This window comes from Neolamprologus multifasciatus, chromosome 20 (genome assembly GCF_963576455.1).
Source record: "Neolamprologus multifasciatus chromosome 20, fNeoMul1.2, whole genome shotgun sequence".
Lineage (NCBI taxonomy): Eukaryota > Metazoa > Chordata > Actinopteri > Cichliformes > Cichlidae > Neolamprologus > Neolamprologus multifasciatus.
In genome coordinates, this window is record NC_140458.1 from 2716437 (window position 1) to 2731224 (window position 14788).

At 39.2% G+C, this 14788-nt stretch overlaps 1 protein-coding gene and 1 long non-coding RNA gene across 2 annotated transcripts in view; one reads left to right on the plus strand and one right to left on the minus strand.

Moving 5' to 3' along the window:
- Window positions 1-8123: 8123 nt before the first annotated feature.
- On the minus strand, window positions 8124-12252 carry LOC146494086 (uncharacterized). Its single transcript, XM_085146056.1, has 4 exons — window positions 11658-12252; window positions 11183-11554; window positions 10841-10874; window positions 8124-8960 (listed from the first exon to the last, which is right to left on the minus strand). Exons 1-4 carry the CDS (start codon window positions 12072-12074, stop codon window positions 8920-8922), a joined length of 864 nt encoding a protein of 287 aa, XP_085002182.1. The 5' UTR covers window positions 12075-12252; the 3' UTR covers window positions 8124-8919.
- Window positions 12253-12482: 230 nt separating this feature from the next.
- Window positions 12483-14788, plus strand: part of LOC146494087 (uncharacterized) — a 98453-nt gene continuing 96147 nt past the window's right edge. Inside the window, exon 1 of the long non-coding RNA XR_014871557.1 lies at window positions 12483-12575. This is a non-coding gene — a long non-coding RNA (uncharacterized LOC146494087). The remainder of the gene's footprint in view (window positions 12576-14788) is intronic.

Consider the following 14788-nt stretch of genomic DNA (forward strand, 5'->3'; position numbering starts at 1 on the left):
GCTTGTAAAGGACCAAATACAATCATATTGATGCAATTTGTCTAATAAACCATAAGTCACTTTTTCGTAAGACGCCAACTTAGCCATTGTCTTTAGCCACTCTTCATAGGGAGGGGGGCTCTTTTTCCGTCAATGTCTTAGCAGGACCCGTTTGGCTGTAGTAAGAGCCAGAATAATCCATCTTTTTGTATAACTGGAAAAATCTCCATCAGAAAGTTCTGTGGTTATACCAAGTATGGACAGTTTTGGTGAGATACCAAATCTCCTTTTTAGAACACTGAAAATTACCTCCATTATATTTTCCCACCAATCCCGAAGGGCCGAACAGCTCCATAAGATATGTAAAATCGAAGTGTTTTGACCATCACATCTCCAACATTCGTCCGTAGGGGCCAGGTTCCATTTATACAATTGTTGCAGTGTTCGATGCCACCTATGAATTATCTTAAGTTGAATAAATCTACTGCCTGTTTCTTTATACATAGTATTAACATTTTGAAAACATGAATCCCATTCAACTGAAGATATGTCCAATGCCATGTCCTTATCATATTAAGTGATTCATAATTGTCACTTTATGCTTTCTCCATCTCTAAAGTGATGACATCCTTGCATTACATCCTTTAGGTTCATTTTCTGCAGGCAGGTTTCTGACAGAGAACAGGCAGATTAACACTATAACATGCAGCCTTCTATAGATGGACACATAAAGAAATGAAAAATTACATGTATGTGCTAACTTTCTAAACACTTTGTTACATTTATGATAAAGTAGATTAAACACATTTATGTCGGCCTTGGCTCATTAAAGTTCTTGTCTTTAAATTAACTTTGTGTGTGTTTCAGGTCCTGCACTCTCAAAGACTGAATGAACCAGCATTGCAACCATGGATCACTGTGAGCATCACAGGGAAGGTTGAGCCGCCCACTGCACCTGTAAGGCCGGAGTCACGGCCATACAGATGCTACATTCTGTTTAATGTAGAAGCAACAGTGTTGATCGTGGCACAAGGACTGTTACAGATGAACCTGCATGCTGGGTTTTGCTGGGTAATATGACGAAGATACAGCCAGAGGTTGGCCATAAGATAGACTTCTCCTCTTCAGCTGCCCAAAAAAAGGCTCTTGATCAAAACATAAACAGACCATCTGTGACAGGTAAAAGAAGCCGTCCTCAAGAGGACTCTCCATATGATACATACAGACAGGAGGAATATATATAAAACAAGAGAAAAGGCATACAGGTTTGCAGACTTAAAATGGAAATCGCTGAAACTTCCCTTAACTGGATGATCGAGCATGGATCAACCCTTAAAATGAAAAGTAGTTTAGAGTCAGTTTGATGTTTTTATAGCTCATTTTAGTTCTCACGTGTCTACATTGACTTGCTCATTATCACTAAGTCTAGCTGTTGGAAAATCGTGCAAAAAAGACTAAAATAGATATAGAAAACCTTTGGCAAACAACCCCACTATGGGGCCGGCTGTCACAAAGTGTCAGGGTGTCATCGATGGTTAATTACTTTTTATTACAATTGCAGTTTTTGTATTTGGTAATGTTTTACACAGAAGACTCTTCTCACACAACTCCAACACCACAGGAAGACAAATGTTTCCTGTTTTCCATACCAACTATCACAGTGTCTGGTTACCATTGCAAATTTTTCCAGGTCTGGCTGACTCATTGCATTTTTGGTTTTTAAATCAATCCAGCCACTAACTGGTATGGAACATGGCTCTGTTCCATACATGGATGCATGGAACAGAGCCATGTTTACCACTGCAGCACTGCAGCATCCCCTGTTATTTTGTCAGCAGTGTGTAAACATCTGGGAACTAAGGACACCGGTTACTGGACCATTGGGAGAGGAGTATTGTCCCATTGTTTACAGAACATTTTAGCTGCTACACAGTCCTGAGTTTTCTTTGCCAGAGAACTGTTTGCCATTTTGCCTCAGTCCATTTTATGAGGTTTTGCAAAGAAAAGATGTTGGTGCTGCTGAATTAAGTTCACATAGAATAGAATAGAATAGAATCATCCATTAATTATCCTACAAGGGGAAATTTTTTATTGTAACAACAGCAAAAAGACACAATTGGATGACATCTCGGGGAGGCACACTGCCGTGAGTTCTCAGAAATCGGCTCCTTGAGCACAAGAAATGACAACATCACAGAACGCAAGTATGGCGAAGCTCGCGGCTCTCCAACGGGAGATTGAGAGACCAGTGTTGGACTGTAGAACTGCTTTAAAATTCATATGAGCTGTTCGCACTAAAGTAAAAAATACCATCACTTATGTGGATACCCCTTTGGCACCAGCTGCAAGGCCGGAGCTGAACAAAACACCCTGATAACGACTGTGTTGAGTCTGTTCCTTCCCATTCCATGCAAGGCCACCTGGGTTGGCTGGAAGACTGTTTACTTAGCCTGGCAGGGCGAAGGACACTGTCTCAGCTGAACTATGGACACGCACACACATACATATACTGATACTGATAAGCACTCACCGACGCATCACCCTCCCTACCCCGGATCCACCGCCACCTCCAACGCTTACCTCCCCTCTGATGTGGACATCGGGTCAGTTGGAGGCGCAGTCGAAAGATTGCAGCGGTCCCAGATCAGATGTGCACACTGGAACTCTTTCCCATGTTGCTGTCTGTGTTTATTGTGCTATGGTGTGTTGATATCGGTGCATTCCTGTATTATCCTTCTGGGTTACACATTTCTATGTTTTTTTTCCTCGCTACCTGGCCTGACCTGTCTCCCCAATGTGATGTTTGTATTGTATGTACGGTCGGCAAGGTCTGTCATCTGGGTTGTGGGCAAAAGACCTGCAGCTGACAAATAAAGGCTATCTCATCATCATCTCATATACAAACAGAACAGGAAACAGCACATGGAACAGAAGCACACATTTCTTATATATTTACATCATGGACAATAGTTACCAAAACAGAACTGTACAGTTATTAAGATTAAGGTACAGATAAGTGGATAACCCAGGTTGTAGTGTGCACATACAGACCACTTTAAGTGGGCCAGACCAGTACAGTTTCTGTCAGTGTAAAGAAGTTATCAGAGATATCTTTATATGACAGTACCGTTTCAACAGTACTTGTCAGTTTTTCTACATTTTAAAGACAAACTGCTGTAGTAAATAAATGAAATCATTCAGCATAAGTCTTTAGTCTTAAACTGTAATAAATAAATGTTAAAAATTACCTAAAAGTTATGGCAGCCCACTCCAGACTGTCATGTAATTATAAATAGAAATGATTTGTTGATTCATAGAAAATGTCCTGTTTTTTTATAGACAGTGAAAAGACAGGAACTTTCCTTTCATTTAGTTGTTATTACTTTGGTGTAGTATGAATGGCTATGGGGGAGGTCTTTTTCAGTGGGAGAAAAATCCAAAACTTGTTAAAATCCAAATGTCCAAAGCTGGCCAGTGGGCCAGACTGGAGTCTGTGCTGGGCTGATTATCTTTCAAATAGACAGCTGGTCATCTCCTCCATGTTTGTCATGGTACGGAGTCTGTGACTCTGTGGTTATGTTATTATTATTATTATTATTATTCTGGGGTTTTGGTTATCTTGGGTTTTTTGTACTCTCCTGTTTCACGTTTCATGTTCCTTTGTGCTGTGTTCCCCAGTCTGTGTTAAGTTTGTGTGTTGTGTCATTGCTTGTATTTGTTTCCTGTTTTATTGTGAAGGTCTGCGTCTTATGTGAGTGTTTTCGGTTTGCCTCCCTGGTCTCGTCATGTTAATCACTCCCAGCTGTGTCCTCCACCTGTGTGCAATCTCTTTGTGTTTTTCTGGGTGTATTTAAGTCATGTCTTCTGTCCTAGTAGTTGCTGGTTCGTCTGCGTTGGTCCCCTCCGTCTTTCTGTGTTGTTCCCCTCGGTCTCCCTGTGTCTCTCCGTATGTATTTCGCCGTACCTCCCTGCATCTTCGTTTCTGGTTTGTTTTGTTAGTTTTACCCAGTTTAGGTTTTCCAGTTTCATGTTCACCCACCATTGCTGTTTGTACCCACTCCTGTAAATAAATACTCACCTGCACCAGAGCTGCCGCCTTTTGGGTCCTTTCTACAACTCCACACGTCTGCCACACCGGACGTGACAATGTTAGTCATTTCTTTAATTTTGCACCACGTTCAATCAATTTTAGCCAGATTTTGTAAAAGTTAAACATTTGAGCAAATTATTAATTTATTTTTTTAATTGCCCAAAGTGTGCTAGTATTTAAAACTACACGAGCTCTACCTTGGCAAATCACTGAGCGTGAGAGTTTGTTTCTGTTCTTTGATTGGACTACTTAAATGATTGCGGGAGTAGCGAGCTTGGCGGCTCGTGCCTTTACACGCTCAGTCTGCGAGCAGAGTGGTGGAGATGTGTAGACGTTGAGATACTCAGCTATTTTAGCACAAGCTGAAGTTTTGGTAAGCTAACATTGCTTTTTCTGTTTTCTTTAAATACATGAGAGGATGTTTTCCAGTAATAGTATTAATGGCGTCTGACCGAGCGATAGGCTAGTCCTACTTTTTCCTTGCTGTTTTCAAGCAGCGCTTATTGAAAGCTCATAGGAGGTTAGTAACCTAAAACAAATGTGCTCTCTTTGCAACAAAACGCTGAAGATGTTGAGGGGTTATGCATTGTAGAGTCCACAGGAACGAACCCCTTTACTACTAACTATTGTTAAAATCTGTGATTGTATTAAGGAGTCAGATCTGTTTTCTACCTGTCATAAGGGCCATAATAGATATAGAAAACCTTTGGCAAACAACCCCACTATGGGGCCGGCTGTCACAAAGTGTCAGGGTGTCATCGATGGTTAATTACTTTTTATTACAATTAACTGCAGCAGCAAGTCAGGCTGGCAGTTTTTGTATTTGGTAATGTTTTACACAGAAGACTCTTCTCACACAACTCCAACACCACAGGAAGACAAATGTTTCCTGTTTTCCATACCAACTATCACAGCGTCTGGTTACCATTGCAAATCTTTCCAGGTCCGGCTGACTCATTGCATTTGTGGTTTTTAAATCAATCCAGCCACTAAATTGTAAATACAATCCAGTGGCTGGTATGGAACATGTATGGAACATGGCTCTGTTCCATACATGGATGCATGGAACAGAGCCATGTTTACCACTGCAGCACTGTAGCATCCCCTGTTATTTTGTCAGCAGTGTGTAAACATCTGGGAACTAAGGACACTGGTTACTGGACCACTGGGAGAGGAGTATTGTCCCATTGTTTTCTGACTGTTTGCCATTCTGCCTCAGTCCATTTTATGAGGTTTTGCAAAGAAACAATGTTGGTGTTTCTGAATTAAGTTCACATAGAATCGAATCATCCTTTAATTGTCCTACAAGGGAAAATTTTGTTGTAACAGCAGCAAAAAGACACATAAACAAACAGAACAGGAAACAGGACATGGAACAGAAGCACACACATATCATGGACAGTAGTTACCAAAACAGAACTGCACAGTTATTAAAATTAAGGTACAGATAAGTGGATGTAGTGGGCAAACAGAGCAGGATACTGAAAGATGTTTCATTAGTAAGAATATTTAGAATAACTTGAAATGTACAGATTGTACCGGACTTCCTTTCTGCATTTTTAGATGTATTTAGTGCAGTGTGGCTTGAAGGTCTGAAGCTCATTGGCATCCAGTGTTGATTTTTGGCCTTATGTCTGTGCGCATTGATTTCTCCAGATTTTCAGAATCTTTTGAAAAAATTTTGCAGTCTAGATAATGAATTATTCCAAGGATTCATAACTATACATTGAGGAAAATTATTCTGAAAATTAATATACAATTTGTAGACAGGGTTTTTTGCAGACAATTTCTAAAGCCGGTTTAAAGAGACACGACTAGGTCTCTTTAAACCTAGTCGTGTTAAAAAAAAAAAAACAACAGCGTGTAGCTTCATACTTGGTGTGTTTAGTTGAATACTGATTGGTTAATCAGTGACATATAAAGGGAGAGAAGAGAAAGAAGCTTTAAACATCAAAGATTTAAACCTACATCAGCCATCATCAGTGCAGTGGCCATTTGTCACCGTTTCAACACTAGAAATACAAATGAAACCATTTAACAAATTTAAGCCATTCCTGTTATTAAAGTGCTGACTTCAGCAGCAGTGTTGAGCAAGTTACTTTGAAAAAAGTAATCATTATAGTTACTAGTTACTCTTTCAAAAAAGGTAACTGAGTTACAAGATTCTAAAAGACACATGGTTTCTTTTAGAATACTTTGAAAGTAACGCAATAGTTACTTTTAAAAAAATATTTAACCCTCTGGGGTCCAGGATATAATTGGCCATTTTTTAAACTACTTTTGATGTTTCCTCCTGTTCTTTCCTGTTTAAAAACTGTTTATTTGCCTTGTTCGGTATCATCCTGTTTTTTATTTTTACTGTAACAACCACAAACGTGTTTATTGAATCATATTTCATAACTTTAAATGCAAATATAAATTGTAAAATCATATGCACAAGTTTTGCAAACAACAAAGTTATTTGCATCCATTTACCTTTTACTGTGAATTTAACTAAGGACCCAAGATGCGGATATGCAGTGAGGTGAGAGCTTTATTGACACAGAACCCGAGTGATAACAAACAAAAGGGGAGTGTGGTGAATAACAGAACTTAGAAATAAACTACACTGGGAAAAATAAAACCTAAACAACAAACCTGAACACGAGAGAAAGCAACTTGCAGGGAGAAGTCACGGGATGACGGCGGGAGATTTACAGACAAGAAAACATCAAATAACAGATGAACCAGCAACAGGCAGGAGAACACACAGGGCTGAAATACACACAGTGGTAATCAGGGGATGGGAGACAGGAGGGACGCACATCTGGGTGAAATCACAACTGACGAGGCAGGGGAAACGTAAACTGAACACACTCACATAAGACAAGGACCTTCAAAATAAAACAGGAAACTAACAGACAGACTCACAAGCAGACACAGTGACACCATGGACAGACAGAGGGAACACAGAAGTGGGAGCAGGCAGGCACAAAACAAACCCCTAACGAATGGCAAACCGAACCCAAAGACATAACAGAATAAACAAGAACAAAGAATAATATAAAGAAACACAAAACACTGAGCCGTCAGACTCAGGACCACGACATTTACCCCTTTTTTTATAACCATTTCAAACTATTTACAGAACAATCAGCTGTTCTTCAATAAGATGCCACACAACTTATTTGTGCCACTCCCAATATTTCTGTCCACTATAAAGGAGAACATCACTGATACCTGCAGCAGCAGCAGGTGTGTCACTCTGGTTTCCCAGTTTCGCTGTGCAAGAAACTGCACAATGCTGTAAGTCTCTAAGTGTAAGTGTAAGTTGTTTCCTGCCACTTGTAGGGGTCCACACATGTGGGCTGTATTTGAGGGAAGGAACAAAGAACTGATATTAATAAATGACTTTCTGTACTTTTGTCATTGGTTGTTTTCAGGCTGGGCGTGTTGTTTCTTTTCACTCACTGTAATACAAAATAATGATTCATGAATGGGAACGTTGGGAATTTTGTTCAGCAGTTTAGCATATTATACATAGTCTGTTATTTTAATCTATTTATCTTTATTTATATGTCATTAAGCATGTTCATGTGAAAGCTGATTGGTCAATAGGCTCCAGAGAATATGAAGTAAGTAAGTAAAGTTTATTTATTAAGTGCTTTTCATAGACAGGTAGTCACAAAGCGCTGCACACAGAGATTAAAATAAACAGTACGATAAATAGCAAAATGCACAATATACACAATATAGAGTTTAAATGTAAATGAAAAATATAAAAATGTAAAAAGCATTGGTCAACAAAAAGCTTGTTTAAACAGTAAAGTTTTTAACTGTTTTTTAAAGGATTCCACAGAGTCAACCAAACGTAGTTGTAGAGGTGCGTGAAGCATGTAAGAAACATTTCTTTAGATTTATCAAACACAGTCTGACAAAGATTATAAAGACAGATTGCATCACTATTTTTGAAAACGCAGATTTTTCTATGCGTTTGCACCTTTCCTCCACACGTAAACGGCGTTTTCAGTCACTGAAAACGGAGATTTCTAAAAACTTTCTAAAAATAGCCAGGGTGGATATTTTTGAAAACTCCGTTTTTGCATTTACGTGTGGACGAGAAAAACGGAGAAAACGCAGAAAACGCAGCGTCAAAGGTGTGCGCTACGTTATTGTTTCGGTGAAATGAATTTCTACAACACTGTTACTGTTAATTGTCTCTGCAGTGTTTAAATGCTTACATATACACACACAGTTACTGTCCCTCCACACATACGACTCGGTTCTGCTTCTATGCCCCAGCTTTGTTTACTTTTTCGAGGCTTCTAGACTTCTGATTGGCCAACATTTCTACACGGTTAGGAATATATCGCCACCTGCTGCTTTGGCATGTTCCTAGCAGCGTTTTCCTTCATTTCTGCCTTTACGTGTGGACGGGATTATTTTTTAAAACGAAAACGGAAAATCTCCGTTTTCAAAAATACCCGTGTACGTGTGGACGGAGCCTCAGTTCATGTAATTCTATTTCAATTAGATTTGTCTTTAGCACCTTTTCACATGAACATTCATTGTAACATAATCCCTTTTTAATTCAAATACTGAGGAATGCATCCTTTTTAAAACCCTGTTATTCACCGTTTATTTCATACAACTTTTTTATTAAATCGATTTAAAATCAGGCATTCATTGAGACCAGTGGATCTAGCCACTAACACACACACACACACACACACACATTAGGCTGAACATTAAGACTTTTTCTCCCCTCTCAGCTGTGATGACGAGGAGCGCCCACTCTGTCAAGGTGCATAACTTGTCTGTGGTCGCTTGCGTTGTTTCTGGAGCTGCGTCACTGTGTCACCTGTGTTCTTTCAGGCGGATTCGTTAAATAACGGCACGGTGTCTTTGTTTTCTACAGGGTGGAAAATGTTTTGGTCAGAAACCAAAGAATTGTGTCTGTACAGAGCAAAATGATGACATTTAAAACTGTAGTGAAAACTAAAATGAAGTGTTTAACTGAATGAAAATAAACAAGACTTGAAAAATGAAAATCCAAGAAATGAACATAAAACAAAGATATACTGGAGATGGTTTGACTGTTTAACTTGAGCCTGAGGAGTCATTTACTGAGCTGTCTACAGGACAGTGGGTGTTTTGTGATCTTCGTCGGGGGCAGGGATAGCTCAGTAGGTAGAGTGGTGGCCCCATGATCGGAAGGTCGGGGGTTCGATTACCCTGAGGTACCCCTGAGCAAGGTACCGTCCCCACACACTGCTCCCACTGCTTCACTGAGTGAATGGGTTAAATGCAGAGAGGAATTTCCCCACAGTGATCAATAAAGTACACTTTCTTTCTAAAGTTGTACTTCTGAACCCTGTTACAGGAAGCATGCTGAGTCCATCTCTGTATATAAGTTTAGATTAGTTATTTATAGTCTGCACATATACTTGGCCAATAAACATGATTCTGATTCTGATATGGTAGCCTCGCTTCGGTCGCTTCTGCCCCAGGGCAGCTGTGGCTACAACTGTAGCTTGCTTTCACCAGTGTGTAAATGAATAGTGGAATTGTAAATGCAATCCATCATTATTATAAGATAAGATAGATCTTTATTGTCGTTTATTGGTATCTCTCCCGATTGCAGCTGTCGGTTTTTACATTCAACATTCTTTGGATAGGAAAAAGGGGAAATAAGAGGACTGGGAGGTTCTGAAAAGTAACTTGCTTAATTTGCTACACTCTGAGCTTTGATAGTAACTTTATTATTGAGGAAATAAAACTGTTATTCTGGCAGTTCTGGTGCAGCAGGAGGGTAGGAGTCAAATAACATGCATGGATATTTTATACAGTAACACATTGTGGCCAATCTCTAAAGTGATTAAAATGAACTCCAACCATCACCAGTATTAAAAACCTCATTATGAGCTATGAGATATAAGATATTTCAACCCTCTGCTCGCTTTGTAGATGCAGTGTTGCATGGAGCTGGGTCAAAGCAAGCCCTGGACCCTTAATGTGAGAGTTTCCGTGAAAACAGGAACAGCAGAGACCTCTAGTGGTCACTGGGAAGATCATCATCATCACATCAGTGAAGGTTTTTAGTAGGGATGCACCGATACCAATACTGGTATCGGGACGATACTGTAAAATGTGTGTGTACTCGTACTCGTAAAAGTTAACCGATACCATGAACTGATACCAACTTATTTCATTAATCAGAGGGTGGCTTGTCATTTCTGTTGTAGTTTTTTAGATTGGCCACTAGGGGGCCAATTATTATTTTATTTATTATTTAATTTATAATAATTATTTTGTTTGATTGTTTACAATATGGACACTCTGCAATAATTTAAAAGTTTAATTTATTCACAAACCTAATTTGTATTTATTTTATTCCAAACAGAAGTGTTTATTTATTATTCTGAAAGCTCGAGACAGTGCCAATAGTTCAGTGATATTTTGTTAAATTACAATGTGGAGACTCTGCAATAATTTAACAGAAGTGCTTATTTTTCACTTGAAATTTTTTTGTGGTCATTTTTATTTTTTTATCGGCAGGGAATATAATAAAACCTGTCTTCCAATTCATTGCATTTGTGTGTGTGTGTGTGTGTGTGTGGTAGAAGTATCGTTTTTTGTATCGGCAAGTACTCAGATCCAAGTATCTGTATCGTATTGGTTTGAAAAAACTGGTATCGTTGCATCCCTAGTCTTTAGTATATTGCAGTGAACGTGACTTTAGTTGATCTTATGAGAGCTGCGCGGTGAATTAAGGAGTGTTGGTGTGTTTACCTTGTGCAACTTCATCAAGTTCATAGTTTTGAGCCTGCAAAAGAGTTTTAGAATTAGTAAAAACGCTCTGTCAAATGATATGTGTAGATCCATCTGTTCAAATAAGGAACAGCTTAAGACATTTATCTTGTTTCTGCACACACATGTATTTTAGGGTTTATAGTTAACTTTTAACTAAACTACAACATCATATGTTAAAGTTATTAATAGTGAGCTGCAGTCATATGATGGTGACCTGGGTGCCTGTGCAGATCCGAACGCAAGAAAAAACAATTCCGCCATTTTAGACTGGCAAAGTCTGGCAGCTGTAACATCTGGTATGTAAATAACACATCACTTTACCTTCTGATGTGCTGCTGCTTGATGATGCTGCCCCCCTCTGCTGGAGCTCCCCTCACTGATCCAGTTGATCTGCTGGTTGGTTGCTTCTGGTTTTTGATGTTTTGCTTTATTGATCATTTGTTGAGCGACGTTAAAACAGCCGTCCCAGTCTTTCCTTTTTATGTTGCTCATGATTTCTTTAGTCAGAGTCTCATTTGCTTCTTTCCTCAAAAGCTCCTCCAGAACTTTTTTCTCTTCTTCCAAAATCAGTTTGTAGTAAAAGGTTTTCTTGTTGCACCAACTGTATTTTTTTATAAACCATTTTCTCCACCCACTCCAAGTCATGAAGAAAGCTGCAACAGTCATGCTGAGGAGCAGAGAGTAACCAGCAAGCTGAAGAAGAAGCAACAAACAAACAAAACATAACAGCATTAATGTGTGTTTGCCATAATTTCATTAAAAAAGCAGAATAAGCATAGAGCAAGAAAGTCCTCACCCTTGACTTGATTTGCACTTCAGTTTTTTGAGCTTCTTGTTCAGTTGTGAGGTTCTGAGATTTGCAGAACAGCTTCCTCTTTTTTTCATCAGTTTTACAGCAACCATACCAGTCCGTGACAATCAACAACGCTACAATCCACAGCAGACTGATTAGAAACGCTCTGATAACGCGCTTGAGTACAAAGCATAAAAACGTGGATGGATGTTTCGCGGTGCTCCGACATGTCTGGTCTATCAGGAGCACCAGGAAAAATATTAAAAAAACAGGCACGACGACGACTTCATTGCATTCAAAAGTGCTGCAAGCGCACGTCGCGGTCTGCAGAAGAAGAGTGGCAACGGTCACCCCGATGACTGTCCAGAGGGTATTGCTTTTTCCAGGATTAAGTGCAACTTGCAGGAGGTTTCCCCACATCTTGAACAGTTAGGTGCCTGCTGGGGCTTCAGCGTCTGTCCTGTAAAATCACACCAGGTATCACAGTCTCTTTGAAATTCAGCTTAATATCTCAGTCCTATAGCAGCCATGAAACGAGCAAGTCCTCCAGTCCAAGTGAAATGAGCCCTCTGCTCCCACGCTCACATAAGAACTAGTGATGGGTCGTTCGCGAACGAAATGGCTCTTAGAGCCGACTCTTTGACGTGAACGACGCGAGCCGGCTCATTATCGCGAGCCGTTACGTGTTTTTTTTTTTTTTCTTTCTCTCACCCTCTCTCTCGCACTTTTTTTCTGCTTCACTCAGCACGTGAGCCGTGTGCTTTATGCTGGGCAGAGGGGGGAGGGGCGGTAGTTACACTCAGTAGCACAGGAACAGAGCCAGAGGGAGAGAAAGAAAGCCAGGGACAACAACGTCACATTAGAAAGGTATAGTAATCATCCACAACTATTTTCAGTTGCAGATGATAAAGGATTCAGAAAGTTTATTCATGCGGGTCCATATGACAGAGAATATGCATCTTCTTTTTGTTTTCATATTATCATTTATATTTAATTGTGTTGTGGTTTGCAGTGTTTTGTGTTGTTTCACTTTAAATTTGTAAAAGGAAAAAGCTGAAAATTTAAATAGTTAAAAGTTGAAATGTGAATAGTTGATTTTTGTATTATATGATTTATTTATTACATTTTATGTGGAGTGAATAAATAAAAGTATATTTACGGTGGCCCCTACAGACAAAGCACATACAAACTTCAAATCACGTACAAACCCTGAAGCACGTACAAACTCCAAAACACGTAAAAACACGTACAAACTCCAAAACATGTAAAAACACGTACAAACTCCGAAGCACGTAAAAACTCAGAAGCACATAAAAACTCAAAACACATACAAAAGACAACAGAAGTGCTCCAGGATGCTGGGCGCAGTGTTGAGCTTTTGTTACCTAGTGGCTACACAAGCCAGCAAGTACCAACGACCGGATTTGGTGTGTGGTAGTAACAGGTAAATGAACATTGTTTTTAAATTATTTGAATATATATGAGTGCCTGTGTACAAATACACAAACATGCTTTCAATTGTGTAATTTAAGTGATCTAGTAGCTCTGCTTTGGAAGTTCAGTTCATGCTAGAAATGTGTTTTGGAGTTTGTACGTGTTTTGTCTCTAGGGGCCACCGCATATATTTATATATAAACATATATAAATAAAACCACTTTTTTTTACGTTAGTAATTCCTTTTGTGCATAATTTAATATTATTGTTAATAATAAATTAATTAAAGCAACAAAACAACCTGAAGAGCCGGTATGGAGCCGAAAGAGCCGGCTCTTTTTAGTGAGTCGAACCGAAAGAGCTGCTTCTCTAAAAAGAGCCGGAAATCCCATCACTAATAAGAACCAGGAGTGCTGCTCCTACATGTTGCAGGATGCAAACGCAACGTGACGTCATGAGTTTTAACTGCACTCACTTCAGAATAATTAAAAGTTTCGTGTCAACGAAAGTCACTCTTGTTCTATTTCACTTAACACTGTGAGGAGATGGCCTGTTTTTGTTTAATTAAAAAAATAAAAACGAAAAGTCCAAAGCGCTCAAACAGCGAGCGGGTACAGATCAAGCTGAGTTGTAAGGTAACAAAATGTGTGATTATGTGGGTGTATTCACCGTGTGTCACTGACTGTAGGCTCAAAATCTGTTTCCTGTTTTTCATACCAGTGTTGTGGGAATTGCGTGTGCAGTAAGGAGTGTATGTGATGTGTGTGTGAGCATGCGCGTGAAGGAAACGCGGAGAGCGAAAGAGGAAAAAGAGAGAGTGAGTGTGTCATGGGTAGTGATGTGCGATACCACTGATTTCCTTTCCGATCCGATACCAAGTAATATTCAGGGTGGTATCGACGATACTGATCCGATACCGATACTTTGTACAAAAACTTATTTTATTTGTTGTATCTCAAATTATAGCGTTATAATGATTACAGGACATCAGATTACTTGTTCTTATCACTTAATAATGCAGAGTTCATGACTATGAAAGGCGGAAGAGGAAGTAGATCCTTCGAATGTAGACAATCCGAATGTTATAGTTTCTTTCCACTGTGTTCCTGTTAATGATAAACTACAAATTTACCCTAAATTACTAAAATATCGATATTTTAATGTGAGAATCTATTCTAGAACATGAATGATTGGTATCAGAGGAATCGATATTTCAGGATCAATCCGCACATCACTATTTCAAACTATTTACAGAACAATCAGCTGTTCTTCAATAAGATGCCACACAAATTATTTGTGCCACTCCAAAGATTTCTGTCCACTGTAAAGGAGAACATCACTGATACCTGCAGGTCTGACAGCAGCAGGTGTGTCTCTCTGGTTTCCCAGTTTCGCTGTGCAAGAAGCTGCACAATGCTGTAAGTCTCTAAGTGTAAGTCTAAGTTGTTTCCTGCCACCTGTAGGGGTACACACATGTGGGCTGTATTTGAGGGAAGGAACAAAGAACTGATATTAATAAATGATTTTCTGTACTTTTGTCATTGGTTGTTTTCAGGCTGAGCGTGTTGTTTCTTTTCACTCACTGTAATACAAAATAATGATTCATGAATGGGAACGTTGGGAATTTTGTTCAGCAGTTTAGCATATTATACATAGTCTGTTATTTTAATCTATTTACCTTTATTTATATGTCATTAAGC

Coding starts and splice junctions, on each gene's coding strand:
- LOC146494086 (XM_085146056.1), bottom strand. CDS start 12,074: ATGTGGGGAAACCTCCTGCAAGTTGCACTTAATCCTGGAAAAAGCAAT. Junction 10,875..11,182: donor AAGCAGCAGCACATCAGAAG/GTAAAGTGATGT, acceptor ACTCTTTTGCAG/GCTCAAAACTATGAACTTGA. Junction 8,961..10,840: donor ACTTGATGAAGTTGCACAAG/GTAAACACACCA, acceptor TCCACCCTGTAG/AAAACAAAGACACCGTGCCG.